The sequence below is a fragment of the Ursus maritimus genome, unplaced genomic scaffold (assembly GCF_017311325.1).
Source record: "Ursus maritimus isolate PB19 unplaced genomic scaffold, ASM1731132v1 scaffold_23, whole genome shotgun sequence".
NCBI lineage: Eukaryota > Metazoa > Chordata > Mammalia > Carnivora > Ursidae > Ursus > Ursus maritimus.
The window spans coordinates 19,118,791-19,142,996 of NW_024424786.1; the positions used below are offsets into that span (position 1 = coordinate 19,118,791).

Genomic DNA, 24,206 nt, shown 5'->3' on the forward strand with positions numbered 1-24,206 from the left:
TTTTTTTTTTTACAGGGAGGGATGCGTGAAAAACTCCGCGTATTTGTCATCATGACATAATTTTAAGCACTAACCTTTCAAAAGCAGCTACTAAAATTCTGGACATGAATTAGATTGTATAATCTTCTTCAAAAAAACCACATGCCAGGGATACCCCTGGTGGCTCAACTGGTTAAGTTTGGGACTCTTGGTTTCTGCTCAGGTCATGATCTTGGGGTCCTGGGATAGGCTCTGCACCCAGCCCAGAATCTGCTAGCGATTATCTCCCTCTCCCTCTGCTCCAAACCCTGCTCCCCATCTCTCTCAAATAAATAAAATCTTCCAAAAAAAACCCCTAACAACAACAACAACAACAACAACAACAACAACAACAACAACAACACTCCACACCAGGGGCGCCCAGGAAGGCTCAGTCCGTTAAGCTTCGAACTCAATCTCAGCTTAGGTCTTTTTTTTTTTTTTTTTTAAGATTTTATTTATTTATTTGACAGAGAGAGACAGCGAGAGAGGGAACACAAGTAGGGGGAGTGGGAGTGGGAGAAGCAGGCTTCCTGCCCAGCAGAGAGCCCGATGCGGGGCTCAATGGCAGAACCCTGGGATCACGACCGGAGCCGAAGGCAGATGCTTAACAACTGAGCCACCCAGTCGCCCCTCAGCTTAGGTCTTCATCTCAGGGTCCTGAGTTCAAGCCCCGTTGGAGTCCATGCTGGGTGTGGAGGCTACTTAAAAACAAACAAACAAACAAAAAAAAAAAACCAAACTCCACGCCCCAGGTGAAGGCACTGAGCAGTTAAGCCACTTGCGGAGTCCCAGGGCTAATCAACGGTGGGACAGGGTTTGCACCCAGGTGGGCTGAGCCTGCGGGGCACTAACCGCTGCCAGCGCCTGGGAGACGCCAAGCAGCGGTGGGAAGCGGGCCGCGTAGGTGTCGGCGCTGGTCACAGGGCCCACACCGAAACGCTGTCTACTTGACTATCGCCCACATCACGACTGAACAGCGCAGGCCAGGAGGGCGGGGGGGCCGCACCTTTTCCTGGCCCGCGGGGCCGCAAGTTACACGCTACCGCGGCGGGCACACGTGACCCGTGGCGGGTGGTGCGCGGCGCCCTGGGCGGGCCGGGCCGGCCGGGGGCGGGACCTGACGGGAGCCCCGCCCCGTCCCGGGCCAGTTAACTGGCGTTCGAGGCGCGGGCGCCCACTCCGCGGTGCAGCGGTCGGTGGAGCTGGGTACCTGGCCGCCACGGCAATGGCCACGGTGCGGGAGAAGGCGGCGGCGCTGAATCTCTCGGCTTTCCACAGCCCGGCGCAGAGGCCTCCCGGTGGGTGCTGAAGACCCCTGTCCGGGGCGTGTGGGGGTCTCAAGGCGGGCCGGGGGGGCTCAGGCTACGGTTCTCGCGCGGGACTGGGACCCCGCCGGGTCCAGCGGGCTGGGCGCAGCTGTAGCCACTCGGGCCGGCACCCCGTGGTCTCGGCGTATGGGGTCCCTCTCCCGCGGGTGGGCTTCGGCGGGCAGACCCCGCCGCCCTCACAGACCAGCTTTTTACTTGGTTCCCCAACTTGAACTTCGCCGCGCGCTCGTCGGTCGTGCCAGGCGCTCTCACTAGGTCTCCAGACAGGCTCCACGTCGTTACTCGTAGCAAGGATATCTGGGCTTGGATGGCTCTTTGCCTTCTGTCCCAACCACAAATCTCGACTCCACAATATGGCCAGGGACCGAGCGCCTCTCTTGCCCACTCTCTTCTCCAGACTTCCTGGGAGTGATGAGTGGTTTTCGTTCGAGGGGAGGAACTTGGCATAAAAAGTATTTGTTCGTTAAATTTTCTGGATAAGCAGTATTTCAGTGAATAGAAGTTGTGAACTTTTTTTTTTTTTTTTTTAATGGTTATATGACGTTAGGAGAGACGTTGGTGAATACTGCCGCTAGGTTAATCATATCCTTGGGGGCAATTTGCTTAGCCTTTTGCTTTCTTTGAATCTCCAAACAAATGAACGGAATGGATGATCAGTTCTAAAATTCGGATTCTGGCATATCACAACTCAGTAAGTAAAGGTATTCACATAACACAGCTTTTTTTTTTTTTTTCCTCCCCTTTCTAGAGAAGTTACAACCTTTCCCCCTTTCTGTATCTGCTGCGTGGGGTGTTATAGGTTCCCTATCTGACAAAAACTTTTCCTTTGGAAAATACCTACCAGTGAAACTGACTCCTTCCTCAAGAAGACAGTAGTCAGTGAATTGACTTAGGTCATTTGGGTGCATCTCAATGGCTCTAGTCCTGTGTTGACTTATAATTACTAATGCTCCTTTTAATCTTCAAAATGCTAATGATGAATTGTGATCGAGAACTGCTTTTCTAGGAACGGTCATAATATTGACCTTATTCTCCTCCAATTTAGAGAATTCAGATAAGCATATGATGGCTACATTCAGAATTTCTCTTTGTTTTACGTTGTGAAGAGGAGGGATTCATTCATCATTTGAGAATTGAAAGTTGGAAACAGTCTTGGGAAATCTTTAGGCTTACTTTCTGAGTGAAAGAAATTGCCAACTTTTATGTGATTACAACCATAGCGCCCTGTCTTCTCTAACAGCTGAAATACCAGTTCTGAGCTTTGGGCATTTGTGAACAGGTTCTTAGATGGCACAAGAGAATATGTATTCAAGACTGTCAGAGGGAAGAGCTGAAGTGCTGGTTAGCAGATTTGAACCCAAGGAAAAGACCAGTTTCCTGCACAGCAGGTGCAGTGGAAGGGTCCACTGCCTTTTCTCATTTGTTTTGCTTGCTGGGGTTGGAACCCTACCTGTTAGCATTTGTTAATCCCTCTTCCACCTTCTAGTTCCCTGTCACAGTCCCAGGGAGCACAGTAATAGGAGCCTGTACTTCTTGGTTCCTTGCTATTGGCTTTCCGTGTGCTCTGGCAAGCAGCTTTGTACTCTTCTTCGTTCTCTACTGAATAGAGACCCTAAAGGGGCTGTAACGACCAGGGACCTGATTTATGTAGAAGAAATAAATGCTATAAGCTAATTCTTCACCATGTACTTCGAAGACATTTGCCTTTTAATAGAGACAAAGAAGAAAGTGGTATGTTATCCTGTTATCCCTTCATACTGTAACCTAATTCTTTGAATTCACCTGGTGTCACTTTTCCAGGGAGCTCAAAGTACTTCCCATATGCTATCTCATTAATCTGTATGAATTAAAGTAGGGGCCAATGCCTACTTTTGTGGATACTTCTCTTAACCTCTTTTAAAATTGTTCCTATTAGAAGAGATTTCTTTTACATACTCTACCTACTTGCAGCCTTCTTTTTAGAGGTAGTCCCAGGCTTCAGCCTGACATCTCTAATACCATGTAAGAGGAAAACAAATTTGGACTACCAAAACCAATATGCAGTTAAAAACGTTGCATATTGGTATCAGTGTATAGCAAGTTTTTCCCATGTAGTCACAGCTGCCTATTTGAATGCCAAAAACTCAGTTCTCTACATTTATCTATTTTCATAAGGTTTTGGTTAATGTCCAATAGATGTAGTTCTTTTTGTTTGTCTTGACAATTCTGTGAGTAATGTTTTAAAACCTCTTGAAAAAAAATAATTCTTTAAATTCTCTTTAATCCTAAATGACTTAGGGTTTTTTTTTTTTTTAAATCTTTTAAGACTTTATTTATTTGAGAGCGAAAGAGCAGAGAGGGAGAGAATGAGCATCAATGGGGGGAAGAGCAGAGGGAGGGGAGAAGCAGGCCTCCTGTGGAGCAGGGAGACCAATGCAGGGCCTATCCCAGGATCCCGGGATCATGACCTGAGATGAAGGCAGACACTCAACTGACTGAGCCACTACATGACTTAGGATTTATATATAATTTTCTGATGAAGAGTTAAATCCTCTGGTATGTGACACATCTTGTCTTATCTGCTAGCAGTCTTTATTGAATACTATTTAAAGCTTGACATCATCAGGTGGTGTGAATAGTTAAAGGATAAATTCCTTGAAGGTAGAGACTCTGTCCCCTTAGTTCAGAGGAAGGAAGAAGTAAGATACCTTCCCTTTTCTTTTTATTTTTAAAATAAACTTTTAGAATTTTAGAATAGATTTAGATTTACAAAAAAGTCATGAAGTTGGTATATAGAGTTCCCGTATGCCCTTCACTCCTTTTTCCTTACTATTAACATCTTACATTAGTGTACTACATTTGTCACAATTAATGAACTAATGGTAACACATAATTACTAACTGAAGTCCATACCTTATTCAGGTTTTCTTAATTTTTGCCTAATGTTCTTTTTCTGTTCCAGGCTCCCGTTCAGGATATTACATTACATCGAGTCCTTAGGCTCTTTTAGACTGTGACAGTTTCCCACTTTGTTTTGAGTTACACATCTGTTCATTGCTGGGTACTGATGGTAGCCGCTTCACGTATATTGTCTCCTGTGATTCTCACAGTAACTGAGAGAAGTGGACCTAGCTCTCTTTTGCAACAGAAAAGTTACGCTGTTTGCCCAAGATTGCATTATTAGTAAATGATGGAGCTGAGAATAGAACCCAGGTATCTGGGACTCCAACACTCATGCTTTTGTCTTACTCTTTGTCTCTTTGTATCCACAGAAACTAGCGCTGTGCCTGCTGCATTAACACAAGTTTCCGTGTCCTAATAGTATTCAATTAACCCACAGTTTCTGAACTTTGGGCACTGTTGACATCTTCTTTGTTGTGGGGGCTCACCTGTGTTTAGCAGCATCCCTAGCCCCTCTACTCACTGAACTCCAGTAGCACTTCTCCTTCCTCAGCTTGTGACAACCAACAATGTCTCCAGACATTGCCAAATATCGAGTTGGGAGTAAAATCATCCACTAAGAACCACTGCATTAAACCCTCCTTTACAAATTTTTAGTAGCTGGCAATCATCTACAACTCACAAGTATTGAGCAACCAAATCTATTATGGGAGGCAGTCTAGAAGGCAATTAAATAATTTGAACTTCTGCAAACTATAAGGACATTTGAAAAAAGAAGGCACTAACTCACTGTTCAAGTTTTGTGGAAAACTGCCTAACATGAGCTATCTGAATTCTTTTTTTCCCCCCGTGGGGTAGGGGCAGTCTAATGCCCGAGAATGAAAAGGAGATTGTTACATGTTCATTTCGAAGTAGCTTTTTTTTTTTCGCCATAATTCTGTGTGTGTTTACCTTGCATTGGGATCCACTTTTATAGTGTGTATATGATCTTCTAAGGAGGTGACTAATCCTGCTCATTTGAAGTGATTATGGAATCGTTTTTGCCTTTAAATAGGTTTCACCAGCAGGGCTGTAGTAGATGTGTCGCACAGGTTATAGTTGAAGCTGATTATCCCTTTGTAACTTTTGAGTAAATGTACTTTCTTGACACGTCTCCCTTATGACTTGATTTTTAGGGAATAACGTGATTATTTAGCGTGTATTTATGGAAGGGGAAGATAATTGTTAGTTTCACACATATATATATCGGAGTTCAACGTTAGAAATTCAACTCTTTTATTGTTGGTGAACTTTTCTTGGGTAGATTTCAAATACATGCAAAGGACAGGTCTTGGTTTTGAAAAGTAACTTGCTTTCCAGCTAATAAAGATGAGTGCTTGAGAAATGAATGTTAACTAGCCTAGCTTCATATAGCGCCTACAAGCATGTATAGTATGTTATAGATCTAGTTTAAAACAATTTCTGAGCCTCTTGTTAGGCCACCTTCCAAAAAGCTTTTTATCTGATAAGGTCACATTTGTTCCTATGCCTCATTTCTTACCATATTTTCTGTGGTGTTCAATGTCCATATCTAAATGGAGATGGGTAGAATTTCAGTCTCTAAAATCCTATAATCAGATGTTTAGACCAGAAACCAACCTTAAACACAGGGTTCAGCTCTTGTATCAGTAAACGAAGAAACCAACCTATAGAGGTTAAGTCTCTTATCCAAGGTTATCACAGCTAATCTCTAGAATCTTTGATCCTTTCATCATGATGCTTTTAGAACATTCTTGACCAAATGTAAATAAGGAAGCATCAAGATGCAGATAGTGATGGATTTTATTTTATTTTATCTTATTTATTTTAGAGAGGGGAGAGAGGGGGTTGGGGCAGGAGCAGAGGGAGAGGGAGAGAGAGAATCTCAAGCAGGCTCCACCCCCAGCATAAAGCCCGATGTGTGGCTCCATCTCACAACCCTGAGATCATGACCTGAGCCAAAATCAGGAGTCGGACGCTTAACTGACTGGGGCACCTGGGTTAAGGTGAGCATCACTAGTAATTAGATAGTGATGACTTTTAAAGAAATGTCTAGCTCATATGCAAGTGAGAGCTGGGGACAAGCTGAAGCTGAAATTCCGATGCTAGATTTACAAAGCACTCTTTGTCTACTTCTGGTTTCTTGAACCCTATTTAGAAGTCACAGTAATTTGTCTCACTGGGCTATGGTCTGCTATACCCATATTCATTTCAGCTCTTAGATGATGATAAATAAGTTTCAAACCAGCATGTGGGGGATCTGTGTTCAACTGGTGAAGTCAGCATTAAAAAAAACAGGTTATCCTGGTGTGGGTTTTGGCACATGTACTTGTCAAGTGCAGGGTATATTATGTATTAAAGTATCTGTATGAACATGAGCTAGTTTGGGTCTGTGGGTGGTGGTGCTTGAGGGGAAATATCCCAGGATGCAATGTTGGGAATTAATGGTCAGTGAGAACAGAGGGGACCTGAAAGGGCTGAATTGTATCATGCCTGGAGGACTCTGGAAACATTGTGTGGTTCATAGGTGCCTACCATCCTGCTCTAACCTGTTCTTTAATCTTTTATGCTGTGTTATCCAACCTGCAAAACTTCCTGATTTCCCATATTTAAGCAGCAAGTTAATATGCGGAAATTTATCCTTCTTCCTTCCCCTCGAAGATTAGCCTTTCCCATGTCACTGAAACCTTCTTACTTACCTACTTGTAGCTCAACTCTTATGACTGAGGTGTTTCAAATTTAATATCATTACCAGCCTATTTCACTGCTACTTAAAAGGCCCTCTGATCTCTACAAGCTTGAATCTTATTTTCCTCTCCTCTCCTATTCCTGTGTACTGTGACTAGTATATATTATAGAATTTATGATATCCTACTTTATTTTAGGACTAATGTCTACTGTTTTTATTTATTCATTTATTTAATGACTGCTTTTTTAAAAAAATATTTATGTATTAGAGAGTGGGAGCAGGAGTGGGGGGAGGGGCAGAGAGAGCGGGAGAAGCAGACTCCCCGTGGAGCAGGGAACCCAATGCAGAACTTGATCCCAGGACCCTGAGATCATGACCCAAGCCAAAGGCAGACACTCAACCGACTGAGCCACCCAGGCACCCATGACTGCTGTTTTTGAATAGCTTTGTTAAGGGTTCACAGTCTTTTTTTTTTTAGTTTTAGTTTTTAAAGTTTTGTTTCTTCTAATCTCATTGGCTTGCTTAAAGCTCTTTCACTAAATCCAAGCCTTCAGTGAAAGGTTGATGCTAATAAAACTGTCCAGTGACTTACTTTTAATATATTTACATTTAAGTCCTAGAAAAAGTATATATTTACTACCTGTGAAATTGGGTTTAACTCAGGAGCCTCAATTTCCTCAAATTAAGATTATTAATAAGTATTTCAGAGAAGTTTATCAGGATTAAACAAGAGAAGGCAGAGCTTGTCATATTTAAGTATTCAAACATTAGTTGTTAATAATAATATAATGAAGACTTGAAAAAAGACTAAAGAGCATACATTAAATTTATTTAAATCTCAGCTATAATCTCTAGTATTTTAAGAAGTTAAGAATATTAACTGTGAACATTCCTTTTATTTAGTTGTTGTGACTGGAAACAGTGCAGCTACTCCTGGGTTCTAGACACCAGGAATGACCTGGACAGATTTTGAGATTTCATTAAGTGCTCCATTCTGGCTTTATTCAGTAGATATTAAATACTGTGCCAGTAGTAAATCTATTTCCAGCTTGGTTTATCTAGTTGATTCTCCATAATTCAGTCCTTAAAACTGCTTACATGACATTTGGAAAACAGGCATCAATCACTGTCTTCTTTGTTTAGTACTGGATTATGAAGTATCTTGAATTTTAAAATATAAAAACAGTCTTGCTGATTATTTTAAACTAACACAATAATTGGTAGTTAAATTACCCATCTATTTTTGGCGTGGGAAGTATACAAATAAATAGTAAAGGGCTTTATCTGTATGCCTGTGTGTATGCTAGTGATTTTCATGGTGAAGATGTTAAAATTTCTAGTAGCTACAAAATGACAGTATAAGTGAATACAGTGTGATGGTTTACTGTGATTCTTTTATTTATTATAATATAACAGATGAATTCCAAATGACCCACTTAAAATTTATGACCCTAATACATTAAGTGGCGTTTTAATGTCCTTCAGGAACTTATCTTTGTCTTCATCTCATACATTCTATTTTATCTAAAAAGGCAGGAAGGTAATTTCAGGTAGCAGTTTCTTTAATTATAGCTCCCCTTATTCCTTACGTTGTACTGATGCATAGTTTTCCTTTTTACGTGACCTTGAGGGAAGTAATAAGTTTTCAACTTCTCTGTCAGAGTATCCTAAAAATAAAGGAAGTAATACACTTAGCAAAGCTGGGGGCTTAAAAATTAGAACCACTGAATATCCAGAGGATCATTGAAAAGCGTAACACATAAAAAGGCGTACTCTGTGTTTATGTAAAGAGAGAGCCAGCCAGCCAGCCAACAAGCTGATGATTACCTGGACTCTGTTCCATCAGCTTATTAAAACTAAGGGCCATTTTTTTCCTTTTAATTGTTTCTCCTTTTCTTTGTAGCTTTGCCAAATATCCGTTTATTACAACGAGGAAAAATGTGATAAATCTTTGGAAGCATGTTTTCTTTCTTTTCTGTTTGGCTAAAACCTTGCTCAATTTCTGTGCTTTTCCTATCTTTGTGGTAGGTTGTGAGCTCCTATTGGGCAGGAACCAGTTTTCCCTGTTACAAAGTACTTAACTCATAAGCCTGCATAATAGGAAGCTTTAAAAATATTAGTTTACTCCAACCTCTGTGTGTGTGTCTATAACTATACATCTATTTACCGATAAGTGCTTTAAAATGATACAGACCATGAGCCAAACTCCAGTAGCACCTCTTAGAATATAATGTCTGGAAGTTACACTGAACCTCTGTGAATCTATTTTCCGTCTCTCAAATAGAGATTATATCTACCTCATTTGCTAATGACCTAAATGTGAGGCACTCAGTAGAGTTCCTTGCACATAATTAGTAACTGCCACAAGGACCTGCTTGATCTGCACTCCCCCACCCCGAAGACCATTTCCACTCCCCTCTGATCTCACTTCCTACTGTTCTCCTCCTGGTCACCCACTCAGGCCATGCTGGCCTTGTTCCTCCTCTCCTGGCCAACCACACTCACTTCTTGGGCCTTTGTTCTTTCTGTTCTCTCTGCCCTTTCCCCAAATATCTGGATAGGTTGCTTCCTGGTTTTACTCAGTCTTCTGCTCAGATGCCACCTTCTCAGATCTTTCCAGACATCCCCTTTAAAATAGTGTTCTCCTCCTCACCAGGCTTTACTTTTCTCCTTAGCATTCATCCAACACGTACAGACTGTCTGTATCTTCCCACAGAGTAAGAGGTCTGTGAGATCAGGGACTTTATCTTGCTCACCGATGTATCTTAGCCCATAGAACAGTATTCAGCATACAGTAGGCACGACATTGTAGATGAGCTGCTCCTGATTGAAAGTTCAGTAACGAGCTGACCTCATAATTGTTCCTCATTAATAACTTTGGAAATTGCCACGTTTTGCTTAAGGATTGCTCCGACCCGATTATAAATGAACGAGGTTACTCTGCGTTTTTCCCATTGCAGGTTTCAGTGTGGCCCAGAAACCATTCGGAGCCACATATGTGTGGAGCAGCATCATAAACACTCTTCAAACACAGGTGGAGGTGAAAAAGCGAAGACACCATTTAAAAAGACACAACGACTGCTTTGTTGGTTCGGAAGCTGTGGATGTCGTTTTTTCTCACCTAATTCAGCATAAATATTTCGGTGATGTAGATATTCCTCGGGCCAAAGTGGTGAGAGTGTGTCAAGCACTTATGGACTACAAAGTATTTGAACCAGTTCCAACCAAAGTCTTTGGAAAAGACAGAAAGCCTACGTTTGAAGATAGTAGTTGCAGCCTTTATAGATTCACAAGCATACCCAACCAAGACAGTCAGTTAGGCAAAGAGAATAAACTATATTCGCCTTCCAGGTTCGTACATAATGTTAGATTATCCTGGGGATATTGGCAGGATTTCATCTACTTTTTAGCGAGAGGTTGACTGGCTTTATGTTATTTTGGGAATTGTAAATTAGGCCAACGTCTGGGTCTGTGGGGAAATTTGATAAAATACAGTTAATTTCTGTTTATTTGCTATCTCCTGGAATTCTTACTACTCGTATTTTATATTTATCAGAAACAGTCAACAAATTTTGATTTTTTTCTGCTTCAATTTTCATTTATAGTGTAAAAAATATGTTAGAAAGTTTATCCCCAAAGTGGTATGAGAACAGAAAAGGTGAAGGGAGGCAAGTGGGTTATCACAAGAATCCAGGACATGGCAGATGTTGAAGTATGAAAGGCAGGTGGGACCCAGATTGCAGAGGGTTTCACTGCAGTCAATCATACAGGTGTTGGGGAGGCCACAGAAAATGACAGTGTGTCTTAGAAAGGTCATCCTGGCAGCCATACTGAGAGCCTGATAGGAATCTATTCCAGTCTACAGATGAGGGTAAAGTGAGCAGCGGTGGTAAAGAAGGAATCATGTCAAGGGAGCCTGGGGGACAGCACTGTAGAACCCAGGGCTTGAAATGGATGTATGTGATGAGTACATAATTAACTTGGTTATTTGTCATGAAATAAGACGTTTCCCTTTTATTTCCTTCAGCTAAACTGTGTAGAGGTGACCGTGTAACCGAAGCTCTTATAATTCGGATGTGACCCAAGGAGTTTTAGTGTTATTGACTTTCAATTATTTTTAATGTATAGTGTACCAAATATTGTGTATTTTTAGTGTATTTGGTGTATCAAATATCTTAATGTCTTAACTTTAAAGACTCTCTATTTAAAAGATGATAACACTTATTTCTCTATATAGGAAGGATATATGAGGGTAAGATAGGGCAAAATCACTGCTTTCCAGATCCACATTCTTTTTCTGAAACCTTTGGGGCCACGTGCATTTAGAAATTTGGAACTTTGGAGGTTTTAAAAAGATAATTTTGTACAGAGACGATATATTAGATAACACTCCTAGAAGGATCTGGGAGAGCATCTGGTAACCAAACGCATTAATATTTCTGCAGTAAACAAAATACTCATACTAACTGGGATAAGTAAAGACTTTGGTAGTCTCAGGACAGGTTTTGTCACCATGTGAGTTCTGAATAAACTTTAGATTTCTCATAGCTTTTGGGGTATCAGAATTGTAAGTAAAGGATTATAGGTCTATATTTGGAAAATGAGCACTACCCACCAAATAATGCCCCAGAAATAGACATAACTGATAAAAACAGTAAGCATAATGAAGGTGGGATTATGTTTTAAAATTGGAGATAAAAATTTTAGTCATCAAATTGCTTAAATCTAAAATATTCAAAGGAAAAATTTAGAGTATATATATTTAGGCTCGAGAGAGAGAAGGTGGACGCTTTTGTATTCTACTCTTAGAATTTGCATTTGTTGTGTTTTTGCTCTGAAATACACAAACTTTGTAGAAACTCAGCTCTCTGATAGTTAAGTATTTGGGCTTACTAATAAACATTAATTTAAAAAATAAATTCATTTTAGGTATTCAGATGCATTATTTAAGTCATCTGATATCAAATCAGCAAGTTTAGAGGACCTGTGGGAAAATCTGAGTTTAGAGCCTACTAACTCCCCTCCTGTAAACATCTCTGCAACCTTGTCTCCACAAGGTAAGTAAAGATGATACAAGTAAGAAATAGAAGACCAACTTCGGATAAAATTAGTTATTTAAAACTTTTCAATCTTAACCTTTATTAGAATTTAAATATTCAGAGCACAAAGAAAGAGTACACTGTGTATTAAAGCTGTTTATATTAAGTTTTAACAGAGGTCTATTATCTTTAACAAATAGATCAGTGTTGCAATTCTTGAACACTGACTTTTGTCCTATCAGCTGGCAGAGGTTCAAATCTGCAGTGTTTTGCGTGCAGATTTTTACTTATTTAAAATATGCTCTCAGATGTTTCTTTCTCTAACACTTTATTAGGTTAAATAAAATTTTCAAAATCACATTAAAACATTAACAGAACTCTTATGTTCTTCCTTGTCTATCGCGATGGAATGCAGATTAATGACTGATTTCCACCTTCCCTCCCCCATGCCAGTTGTGGAAACCCTGAGTGGAACAATCTGCAGCCAATAGTTTCAAACCAGTTTTCAGATTGAATAATGAATCATTCTTTCTTCCAAAGTCCTTATTAACATGTTATATGACTTGATCTCTTATCTCTGCCATATTGCTTTTACAGTAAAAGAATGAAAAGAATTCCTGTTGTCTAAAGTCTGTTCTCCTACACTTTAAACAAATCTCGAATTGTTTCACTTTGTCATAAGAAACCACTTCATAAGTAAGGTTGACTTTTTTCCTCTTCTTTTCTTCTTTTTTTTTTTGCCACAAATTTATACCTTAGACTTGCCTAGACAAATATCATGGTGAGCATTAGTAAATATGGTTACTTTTCACTTTGTCATTTTTCCTGTGTAGTTATTAATGAAGTATGGCAAGAAGAAACAATTGGACGTCTACTGCAGCTTGTAGACCTTCCACTTCTTGACTCCTTACTCAAACAGCAAGAGTTTGTATCTAAAGCTCCTCAGCCTAAGAGACAACCTGACTTGGTCAACAGCAGTAACTACCTGGATCGAGGGATTCTTAAGGCTTACAGTGACTCTCAGTATGTGGAAATACATCTATCTCAATAATTTGAGTGTTTTGTAGGAAAATCGTAGATAATGGTTTTAAGAGAATCTTTTGAATTCTTCTGTCCACAGAATCAGATATGCATTAGTCAGTTGATAATTATCAGGACTTGGGAAAGTGAAGAACAAAATTACCTTGGTCAAAATTAGAAAGAGATGTAATTTTCATTATTTTTATGTTTGCATTTTTGTTTCTCACATAACTTGCACATCAAGTGAAAATGATTATAGTCCATCGTCTTATCTTTGTTAAAATGTAGGGCTCTCTGGTCTTTAAAGGAATCTGGAACAAAAGTAACAGATTTGGCAAATTTTAGACTCGTTTGACTATCTATACTTTTATGCTTCTCCAGAATATCTCGAATATGTATTTTTTAATTAACTAGTTTTATTAAAGAAATGGAATGACAGTAACTCTTGCTCTCATATCTGACTATCATTCTTCTGAATATAAATCTTAAGATGTGAAGGCTTAACTTCAGGTGCTAAGGGAAGTATGATTTTTTTTTCCCCTTAAGGAAGAGTTCTATATTCCTTAAACCTTCGATACTTTTCCTGAGTAAAATTATTAAAGGTTAAAATTTTGCATTTTCTAGCTTATTTTTTAATTGCTTTGCCTCAGCAGATCGTGTTCAGTAGTTAGGGAGATGGGAATGTTTAAAAGAAACGTAACATATTTTTCAGTACTTTTTTACAATTTCCACAGTCCAATGAACCATTAATAGTTGATTATCAAAAGGTAGTTTAAAACCTTAAGCAAAAAAAAAAAAGTTAATCCCAACATACTAGTTATTGAACTGTGTGTATAATAGGAGGATTATTATTCAACAAGAATTTAAATCATGAGAACTGAGGGGAAAAAAAGATAAATAAAATTGAATAAATCACACCTATAATTCTTTTTTTTTTTTTTGAAGGTGGGGGAGGGGCAGAGGGCTACAGAGAATATTAAGCAGATTCCACCCCCAACATGGAGCTGGAGGTGGGGCTGGATCTCAGGATTCTGAGATCATGACCTGAGCTGAAATCAAGTCAGACGCTTAACTGACTGAGTCTCTAGGTGCCCTGCATACCTATAATTCTTAAAAAAAAAAAAAAAAAAAAAAAAAAGAATTTAAATCCTATTCTATAATCTAGTTCTTTTTTTTTTTTTTTTTAGATTTTATTTTTAAGTAATCTCGATACCTGTCATGGGGCTCGAACTCACAACCCCAAGATCAAGAGTTGCACACTCAACTGACTGAGCCAGCCAGGTGCCCCATAGTTCTACAACCTAAAGTAACATATGAAGACATTTTATAATTACCTTACATTTTAAATACAGAGTTAGAAATTGTGCTAGAAGTGCCCTTCAATATCACCTCACTGCATCTTACTGTGAACTTGAAGCGGATGCTCAGAAAGGTGACATGACCTGCCCGATATAATGCTCCTGGGTGGTGGGAGAATTAGTCGTCCTGGGTTCATAGCAGAGCACAGGATTGTTCTTTTTTAAAACTACATATAAAATATATAATGTATATTAACAAGTTGAATATTAAAAGTTATTCTAGAATTCTATTTCTTGAAATGTAGCATTTTTCTGAAGTTACCCAAGTGGCATTTTATTACAAATGGAAATTAATATTTAATTATTTTTGAAACCCTACCTTATCTTCCTCTGTTCTCTCCTAGCCAGAGTGAGAGATGATAGATCACAGAGCTCTGAAGTACAGCACATCATGTTAGAAAAATACTGGCCTAGGAGTCAGATCTGGGATCTAGTCCTAACTGGGACCCTGAGCAAGTAACTTAGAGTTTCTGGGCCTCTGTTGTAAATTTAAGAGTAGACTTTGAATTTTGATATCCTTTTCAGTTTACATTGTATTGGATAGCTTCTGTTTTCACTTCAAAAAGCAAAAGAAGACATATGAAGCCAAACTTTTTGTCTGTCATACATGATCTTGCTGTATTTTAAAAATAATTACACATATCTATATCTAAGTGTAAAGAAATTTATCCTCATGGCAAACTTGAAAGAGGTAGTAAATTAGGTACTGTGTGTATATTTGTTTTTCTTTGCTTTTTAAAATAATTAAAATAAATTTTTTTTTAAATAATTTTTCCCCCGTAGGGAAGATGAATGGCTCTCTGCAGCAACTGACTGCTTAGAATACCTTCCAGACCAGATGGTGGTGGACATAAGCAGAAACTTTCCTGAGCAACCAGATAGGATAGACTTAGTGAAAGAACTTCTGTTTGATGCCATTGGCAAATATTACAGTAGTAGGGAACCTCTGTTAAATCACTTATCTGATGTTCATAATGGCATTGCAGAACTCTTAGGTAAGTAAGATCTTACTGGCTACTGGAATTTGTCTTTTGGAGGAAACAGGAAAATTTAATTATCCTCAGAATGAACCAAAATGGCACTGCTTCAAGCTCGACGTGGATCTGGATTAATCCATGGAAAGTATGTTTATTCCAAAACTTCTAGGTCTCATTTGCAAGGAGCCTTTAATAAACTCTAAAGTTATGCAGGAACTTCTGGTTCGCACAGGAGAACGCTGCCCTCATTCACTGGAAGTTTAATAGGTATAGAGTGGCAGTTCTCTTCTTTAGAAAGCACTACCCACACCACCACACTCCCTACTTCATTGTCTTCAAAATGGCGGACACTCTGTCCCTCTACCAATGAGCTGGACTGTTCCACATGGTTTGTTGAAAACAAGTTGGGGGTTCCAGAGAATCCATTCTGTTTTTCTCAGGTAGAGTTGGATACATCAGTACTTTACACATAGTGTATCCTTGAAACGTGTTGAATTAACGAAAAGCAGGCTGGGAATTTATTTACAAAGCCAAGAGTTTGATTTAACATCCTAAGATAGTCATGACAAGGATTTAGGGTATCAGTTGCCAGTCTAAGAATAGGCTGCCTTGATGGTTGGTATTGGTCATTTACTGTAATTCCTAGTCATTTTGTTTTGTTTTGCTTTTGCAAATAGTTTTGAGTAAGTTTAGTGTTTAGCTTCAGCTTTACCTTGAGTTTTGTTCCCTCTTTTAGTCATCTTTGGTCAAAATTAAAAGCAGTTTTTTTCTTTTGACTGAAGTGAACGGGAAGACTGAAATAGCATTAGAAGCCACTCAGCTCTTTCTAAAGCTTTTGGACTCCCAAAATAGAGAAGAATTTAGAAGACTGCTGTATTTCATGGCTGTTGCAGCACATCCTTCTGAATTTAAATTACAGAAAGAAGTAAGTCTTTTGTCTAAATGTTAATCGTATTCGAGTAGCCTTAGTACTTACAGGACCCACATGTCAAATTATTTCACATCGGTATCAAGTATGCTGAAATGAGTAATGGCTACTAATATTCAACATTGCCTTTTCTATTAAACTCCTTCTTTTAAATATACATTATTGGGTGTGTTTTATTTTTATAGAGTGACAACAGAATGGTTGTGAAAAGGATATTCTCAAAAGCGATTGTTGACAATAAAAATTTATCCAAAGGCAAAACTGATCTTCTTGTACTCTTTTTAATGGATCATCAAAAAGATGTTTTTAAGGTAAAATTCTGAAAGTAATCAAGTTGAGCTTATGTAATAGATAAGGGATTCAATTTGAATAATCTGTATCCCTCCTTTTTTTTTTTTTTTTTTAAAGATTCCAGGAACTCTACATAAAATTGTTAGTGTTAAGCTCATGGCCATTCAGAAGGGAAGAGATCCAAATAGAGACACAGGTAATCTGAGACATACAGTTTTCATGATCTTCCAGAGATAAATTCCTAGTGTTTATTTGAAAGTGTTTTGTTTTAAGTAGTTGCACTTTAATTTCAACTAAACTTTAAATTCCTCGGAGTTATCCAGACTTAGCAGAGAGCCTCCTTATGTCAAAAAGTAACTTGACCAGGGTTAGAAAGTCAGCAGTGCTTAGCATCTTCAATGCATTTTACAAGCTGGGGAATAAGAATATAAATGTAAAAATATAGCTAATTTTTTTTTTTAGTTAAATCTGAGGAATAGATTCATTAATTGAACTTTTTACTTTTAAACATAAAGGATATATATATTGCCAGAGAATTGATCAAAGTGATTATTCTGACCATACACAGAAGACAACCAAGGATGAACTAATGAATTTACTAAAGACTATTGATAAGGATTCAAAACTGTCTGCTAAAGAGAAGAAAAAATTGCTAGGTCAGTTCTATAAGTGTCATCCAGACATCTTTATTGAGTATTTTGGGGACTGAGTTTTTAATGTCTGTATATAACTTATGTATTTTAAGAATAAATTATGTATCCTAAATATCTAATCCCATTTGTAATTTTAGATGTTCTAAATATGAAATTGTACTTAATAAAACGTTTTTTGTATAACCTTCCGTGTCTGAAACTATTAGATGGTGTATTGCTATTAAGTATTGACCTCCTTAGGGTGAACTGATATATAAGTACTGTGCCCAATACTTTAAAGAACATCGTAGGAACTTAATAATACGACACTGTGGTGTTTACATAACAAAGTATTAAATAGTAAGGAAGTCTGTAATTACAAGTTAATAGGGGTGTAGTTTTTACCTTGAGAGGTACTCCTTAAAGATACAAGATAGAAACTCAGGCTATGATAAAATGAATTTGCTAATTACTATAAACAGTAGACAAGTCAGAAATTGAACTGTCCTAATGATTTTGAAAACTTCAACATCTTTTAAAGTTTCTTGTGGAAAAATTCAAACAAATATAAAAATGGGGGAGAATAGAATAATAGAATAACTTCCATGTACTCATTATCCACTTTCAACAATTGGCAATTCATGGCCAATCTCATTTAATCTATAGCCCCGTGCATTCCTTGCTCCCACCCCAGCAAACTTCAGACATCCTGTCACTTCATCTATTAAATTTCAGAATGCATGGCTAAAAGATAAGGGCATTTAAAAAAAAATAACCACAATGTCATCATTACATACACACAAACCCACAATTCCTTAATACCATCAAATATGCAGTCACTAGTCACATTTTCTGATCTCAAATGACTTCGACAGTTTATTCACATAGGGATCCATTAAAGTCCATAAATCGCAATTGGTTAATGTGCTTAAATCTCTTTTAATCTATATGTTCTTCTTTTAACTCCTCCTTCTTCCTTCTTCCCCTTTTCTTTTCTCTCTCTGCCTCTGTCATTGAATGAACCCGGTCAGTTCTTGAGTTTCTCCACAGTCTGGATTTTGCTGATTGCAAGCCTATATTATCTTTTATCAGTTTCTTCTCATATTCTGTACTTCTTGAGAACTGGTTGTTAGCACTAAAATCTTCAACTTTTCATTCAGGGTCATGATCATTTTGGAACTGCACTGTCAAGATATATTGGATAATCAGGACGCCTGGGTGGCTCAGTTGGTTAAGCGTCTGCCTTCGGCTAAGGTCATGATCTCAGGGTCCTGGTATTGAGCCCCGAGTCGGGCTCCCTGCTCAGTGGGGAGTCTGCTTCTCCCTCTCCCTCTTCCTGCTGCTCCCCTGCTCATGTTTTCTCTTTGTGTGTCAAATAAAATCTTTAAAAAAAAAGATTAAAAGGAAACTGAATTTTTCTATTTAGACTTTTAAAGAGAGGTAGGGAGTGTGGGGCACCTGGGTGGCTCAGTTGTCAAGCATCTGGCTTTGGCTGAGGGCATGACTCTGGGATCGAGCCCATCAAGCGTCTGGCTTTGGCTCAGGCCGTGATCCCAGGGTTCTGGGACTGAGCCCCGCATCGGGCTCCCTGCTCCGCTGGGAGCCTGCTTCTTCCTCTCCCACTCCCCCTGCTTGTGTTCCCTCTCTCACTGGCTGTCTCTCTGTCAATAAAATCTTTAAAAAAAAAAAAAGGTAGGGAGGGGCACCTGGCTGACTCAGTCGGTAGAGCGTGTGACTCGATCTCGGGCTGTGAATTTGAGCTCCGCAATGGGTGTAGAGATTACTTAAAACCCCAAAAGAGTAGTAGGGAGAACTGAGGTGCACCAAAATGCTAGCATGTCAGTCTTTCATTTTCTAACATCCAATACCAACAGTCTTTCAATGGGAGGAGGTTGAGGACTCTATAATGTGTGTGATCCCAGTTCTAATAAAGCAGGGAATAACTTTATCAGGTTTTTTGTTTTTTTGATTTTGTTTTCATATGCAAGGGAAGGCAGCTGTCTTTATGTGAAAAAGAGAAGAGAAGATAGTTTGTGATTTAAGTGTGAGGAAGTTTTCAGAAACTACTGAAAGCGTGGTGAGACCATACTTGGGGTGTGGAGGTGGTTCTTGCCTGGCTGCACACTCGAATCACCTGGGAAGCTTAACACTTCTTTCCTGGCATCACCCCTGGAGTCTCAGATGACCCTTTTAGAACTCCTGCCACCCCTCCCCCAAGAGATTCCAAGATGTAGTCTGGAGTGAGAACCACTAATCTAGAGACTCTACCTCAGCATAGAGCAACTGCGCGAACTGACTTGCGACCTTTACTTTGCACGTAATCGAATGATTATTTGGCAAACAAAACTAACTTCTCCTTCAGGGGAAGCAGATCTAACTGCCTAGTTATTATATTCATGTTCCTAGAAGCAGCAGGATTCTAATAGAATCAAATGTCATGGAAAAATCCAGCAAGATCACAGTTTACCTCAAACTTCCTAAGCAAGAGTAAAACAAGGTTTTAAGAAAAATTGGTCCTGTTTACTGCAAGCACGGTTAAAGTTTTCAAGTGCGGGTCCCATGCTACCCCGAATGCTGTGGGCAACTCTCCTGCATCACTAGAACCGTCAGCTGCCCACTGTGGGCCCTCATTCACTCATCCATGATATCTCCTGGGGGACCCGGCCCCACTTAGACCCCCGATGCCTAGGTGCCTGTGAGCCTTGCCACCACCCTAGCTGAGGAGATGAGGGCTAAGCACTGATCCAAGGACAGCTTACCTATATGCACACAAATCAGCTTGGCCAAGCAAGGAATTCTATATAGAAAAATCAGGAGGGAGCAACAACTAAGAAAGTAGAGACACCAGCCTGTGATTCAGAGGGGTGCAGGAGATTACAGCCAGGAGCAGAGATGTGATGAGAGCCACCCCGTGTGTCTTGGAGAGACAGAACAGTCCTGCTCTCTAGAACAGCTGCTGGCTTTCTCCTGCCAAACCCCAAGTAGCCTTGCAGTGAACTCCCTTTATTTTGAAGTAGTTTGAGTTTCCAGTGGTTGCAGCCAAAAAAATCAAACAAGGTGTCCATATGTTTTTAATATTTAAAGGAAACAATTTCAAATATACCAGAAGATAACAAGTAACCATTACAAGTCAAATCAACAGTTTTGATATTGTAACAATGTCCCCTCCACAAGGGAAAATTGTTTATATTAATCGTTCAAGGAAGGTAGTCGACTCTCACTAAGGGTGTGGATGCTGCGTGGGCAGGGTGGATCTCTCTGGGGAGGTGGTTCTTGTCTGGCTGCACATTCGAATCACCTGGAAAGCTTAACGGTTTTCCCCCCAGAGCTTCATATGATCGTTTTAGAACGCCCACACCCCAGACGATTTTAGGATGTAGTCAGGGTCGAGAACCACTAATCTAGAGACTCTATTGGTATATTATTCTGGACTCCGCAGTGAGAGCTAAATATTTTCTTGGTGGATCTTTATTCTGGTTAGTTGAGTATCTTAAGGGTTTTGTTTTTCTCTCTCCTAAAGTGAATCCTCATCTGAGGACTTTTATGGGCATGCATATTTAAGAAAAAATACCTAATGTGCTAGTTAGTGAATGGTTTGAGGGTGCTGTGTTGCACTCAGCCTTCAATACTTCAGGAGTAACTGCCCACGTGTGACCTATTTAGTAGTGTTTGAAAGCACTTATTTCACTTCATCTTGCTTTTCTAGTTATTTAAATTTAACAAGTTTTATAGGCTACGGGTAGGAGTCTTGATTATTACCCTCATTTTGCTTAATTAAGGCATGCATGAGTTATGCTCAGTCTTATAGCATCTTTACAAATCAACAGTTAAGAATTGCATAGCTTTTATTTTTTAAGATTAGGAACAAAAGCTCTCTGTTCACGTAGTCTGCTATCATACTGCTAAAAGGTGAGAAAAGCATGTTTTTTCGGAGCAGCCACTAATCCAGTGCGGAGATAATCACGGCGCCCACTACCTGTGATGGAGGGAGATGAGGGTCCAAAATGGGCTTGTCTTAGCATATTTTCCCCTTCTAGAACACAGTTCATAAAATGCTCCAAGTGCTCACTGTTGTTTATGTACCGACGCCGAGCTGAACCCTCATGGGAACTGTTCGTCCCCTTGCCCCGCGTCTCTTCCGGGCTGAAGTCTCGTTCTTTCTATAGACAAAGTGTAGCAACCACTTAGATAAAAGACCGGACCCCCAAACCAAAATGAATCTGTGCCATTAAAGTGGGGCTTGGTTATCTAGGCGGAAGGCATGGCTTTTTTTTTTTTTTTTTTTTTAAGCCCGAATGAGGTAGAATAATAAGTGCAACTACGAAACATGATGGTAATATTGAAGTTCGAAAACCCGGGCGGGGAAGGCTTTGAATGAGGCTGCGAATAAGCGGCCTTTTGCTTTCATTTGACCGACTCCGCGCAGGCTCTACCACGTGTTTCTCTCCCGCCTCGCACTCTCGCAGCAGCGCCCACCTTTCTGTACGGAAACATGGCGCCGCCCTGCGTGGGGCTGGCACCACCTGGCTCCGAGCCACCGCCCACAAAGCCCCGCGGACCGACTGGAAGCCTACTTCTCACATCTCCGTACGGAAACATGGCGTCTCCCGGCTCGAGCCTCCGCCCACTAAGCCCCCTCGGCCCTCACCGGACCGCGCCCCCCACCTTTCCGTACGGCAACATGGCGCCGCCCTATGAGGGGCGGGCGCCTCCCGGCTAAAGGGCTGCCTCCTCCTTCCCGACGCTTGAGGAGCGGCCGCACTGGCCGGTACCCACCGGAGCCGGGCTGGGAGGACGGCCCGCAGCGGGGCGAGGGATGCGGCCTCGGAAGGGCAGAGGCTGAACGTCCCGTGCTCGCCGCGCATCGCTCCGCGCCTTCGCCGCGGCGCCGGCGCCCGTCTCATTCCCCGCCCGAGCGGCAGGAGGGAGAACTCCGCGGCAGGTGAGGGAAGCGGACGCAGAGGCTGGCCGCCCTGCGGGGCCCGCACGGGCGGCGCCAGGTGGAAATCACAGGCATTTCTTAGCCTCCTCCGGGCCGGTCGGGTCCGGTGCTGTCGGGTGGGGGCGAGGGAGAGGCAGGGACGGCGGTGGGGTGCGGCGTAGGGCGGCCTTTGTCCCACCCCTCGAGGCCGTGCTCGTAGCGCGCCCCTCTTCCATCGCTGCTGCCGGCCCGCCACTCCCTCGCCGGCCCGAACAGTTGTTTACAACGGAATCCGGACGCTGAGAGTGAGTGGCTCTGGGTGCCGGGGGGGAGCGGTTCCCGGCGTCGGTGGACAGAGCGCCTTGCCTTTGCTGAGAGACCCTTTCTGCTGGGGAGTCTCTTGTGGCGGCTTGGGCCCGGCATGTAGCTCGGATAGGTCGCCAGGGCCAGGAGCCTCCTACCCTCGGTTCCCTTTTGGGGCGGAGCAGGAGTTGGTGATCGTTGAATGAATGAGCACGCTGTAAGCAATCCGTGGTTGCTGTAGCCCTGTAATTATAGCTAGCATTTGTGGAAAGCCTGTAGTGTGCCACGGCTGTGATGCACATTCTGTCGTCTAATCTTCCCCCAAATCGAAGAAGTAGGTAGCTGCATTTTACAGATGAGGAAACTGAAGTGCCACAGCTAGTAAAGAGCCAAAATTGGAACCCAGGTACGTCTGAGACCAACGCCCATCCTTCCCACACTCACTGACATCACAGAGATGACACAGCTGTCAACAAATGCTTAGTGAGCATCTGTTTGGAAGATAGACTTACACGGATGGAGCATATGTGGGAAATATGGTTGGTGTTGGGCACGAAGAAGTTAAAAATCTCGGTGAAGAGGTTTTTTGTTTTTTTTTTTTCTTTTTAATTAGCAATTTTACAGGCTGGCCCCAACCCGTCTTTCCCTCTTCATCACCTGCCACTTGTTCTGTTCATTTTCGTGTGCCTTCACATGTGCCCTCTGAGTGAAATGTCCCCCCTTTCACCTCCTCTCTCACTCTAGACATTTTTTAATTGGGTGAAATTCTGGTCTTTTCAAAAGAACAGCTCAAATGTCACCTTTTCTGGGAAGGTTATCCCAGCCTCCTTCCAGGTGGAATTTGTTTCTCCCTCTACTATGTTCCCTTAGTGGTTTCACCGTGCCAAGGCTTAAGCTTCACTCTGTCTCCTTGTGAGCATGTTTCCCTCTCCAGACCTATTTAAATAAGTATACATTGAATTGGATCTAAAGCAATGATGCATGCCAGATGTGCGGCCACTAGCCTGAGGAGAGTTCAGAGAAAGGGGCAAACACTGTGGGGAAGTGTCCTGGGAGGAGTCGGACTCGAGCTGAATCTTAAAAGGATGGGGTTGGTTTACTAAACTGAGTGTTAGAGAAAAGCGTGCCTTCCTCCTCCCTGCGCAGTAAGAGTTACTTCATCCTTTCTGAGCTCATTCTCAGAATGTGAAGAGGATAAAATTAGAAGTGTGTGCATTTGTCCTTTCTCATAGAATATGCTGGCAATGTTATCTTTTGGATCTTGGAGCATATCCAGAGCCTAATAGGATTTAGGACGGAGGAGATGGGTGTCTGGAGTGGGATGTTGGAAGGTAAGGGGAACTGCATTAAAGCAACCTTCATATTAATAATACAGGCCTGGTAAAAAAAAAAAAATACAGGCCTGAAAATGTCCATTCCGGTAACTTCATTCTATTTAATGGAGGGATCTGAAATTTCAGATAATTATATCAAGTGCTTCTTCTCTGTCTAATGTGCAGAAGAGAGTCTGCCAGACGTTTTGGAAGCAGTCATCATTTCTTTTGATCCCTGGATTACCCTCCAGGTGTATAATAAAGACTAATTAGTGTTTATGAAAATGTTTTGTGATCTCCAAGTACTGATGGTACCAATGCTAATTATTTGCAGTATTGCGAATGCAGAAACATTGTGTCTGTCTTTTCCCTTAATTAGAAACACCTTAGGAAGAGAGACCTCTAGGAAAAAACTTGGGGAAAAAACTTGACAAAAACTTTTACAGTAGAAAGAGGCTACAATTTCAGGGCTTTTTTTTTTTTTTTTT

At 40.9% G+C, this 24,206-nt stretch overlaps 2 protein-coding genes across 6 annotated transcripts in view; both read left to right on the forward strand.

Annotated features, from left to right (window-relative positions):
• Positions 1–18,439, forward strand: part of DEPDC7 (DEP domain containing 7) — a 19,153-nt gene extending 714 nt beyond the window's left edge. The window contains exons 1-10 of one of the 3 annotated variants that reach the window (XM_040638922.1): positions 1,179–1,319; positions 9,897–10,287; positions 11,866–11,993; positions 12,809–12,998; positions 15,137–15,348; positions 16,113–16,255; positions 16,444–16,569; positions 16,667–16,745; positions 17,065–17,205; positions 18,342–18,439. In XM_040638922.1, the coding sequence (XP_040494856.1) occupies positions 1,247–1,319; positions 9,897–10,287; positions 11,866–11,993; positions 12,809–12,998; positions 15,137–15,348; positions 16,113–16,255; positions 16,444–16,569; positions 16,667–16,745; positions 17,065–17,205; positions 18,342–18,349 (1,491 nt within the window). In that variant the 5' untranslated portion in view covers positions 1,179–1,246 and the 3' untranslated portion in view covers positions 18,350–18,439. Of the gene's footprint in view, positions 1–1,178; positions 1,320–9,896; positions 10,288–11,865; positions 11,994–12,808; positions 12,999–15,136; positions 15,349–16,112; positions 16,256–16,443; positions 16,570–16,666; positions 16,746–17,064; positions 18,049–18,341 lie in introns of those variants that run through there. The other 2 variants (XM_040638920.1, XM_040638921.1) reach the window with 2 other exon arrangements.
• A 2,948-nt stretch (positions 18,440–21,387) lies between these two features.
• TCP11L1 (t-complex 11 like 1) overlaps positions 21,388–24,206 on the forward strand; it is a 37,218-nt gene continuing 34,399 nt past the window's right edge. Inside the window, exon 1 of one of the 3 annotated variants that reach the window (XM_040638923.1) lies at positions 21,388–22,123. The gene's annotated coding sequence lies outside the window, so the exon portion shown is untranslated. Of the gene's footprint in view, positions 22,124–22,268; positions 22,408–22,675; positions 22,812–24,206 lie in introns of those variants that run through there. The other 2 variants (XM_040638925.1, XM_040638924.1) reach the window with 2 other exon arrangements.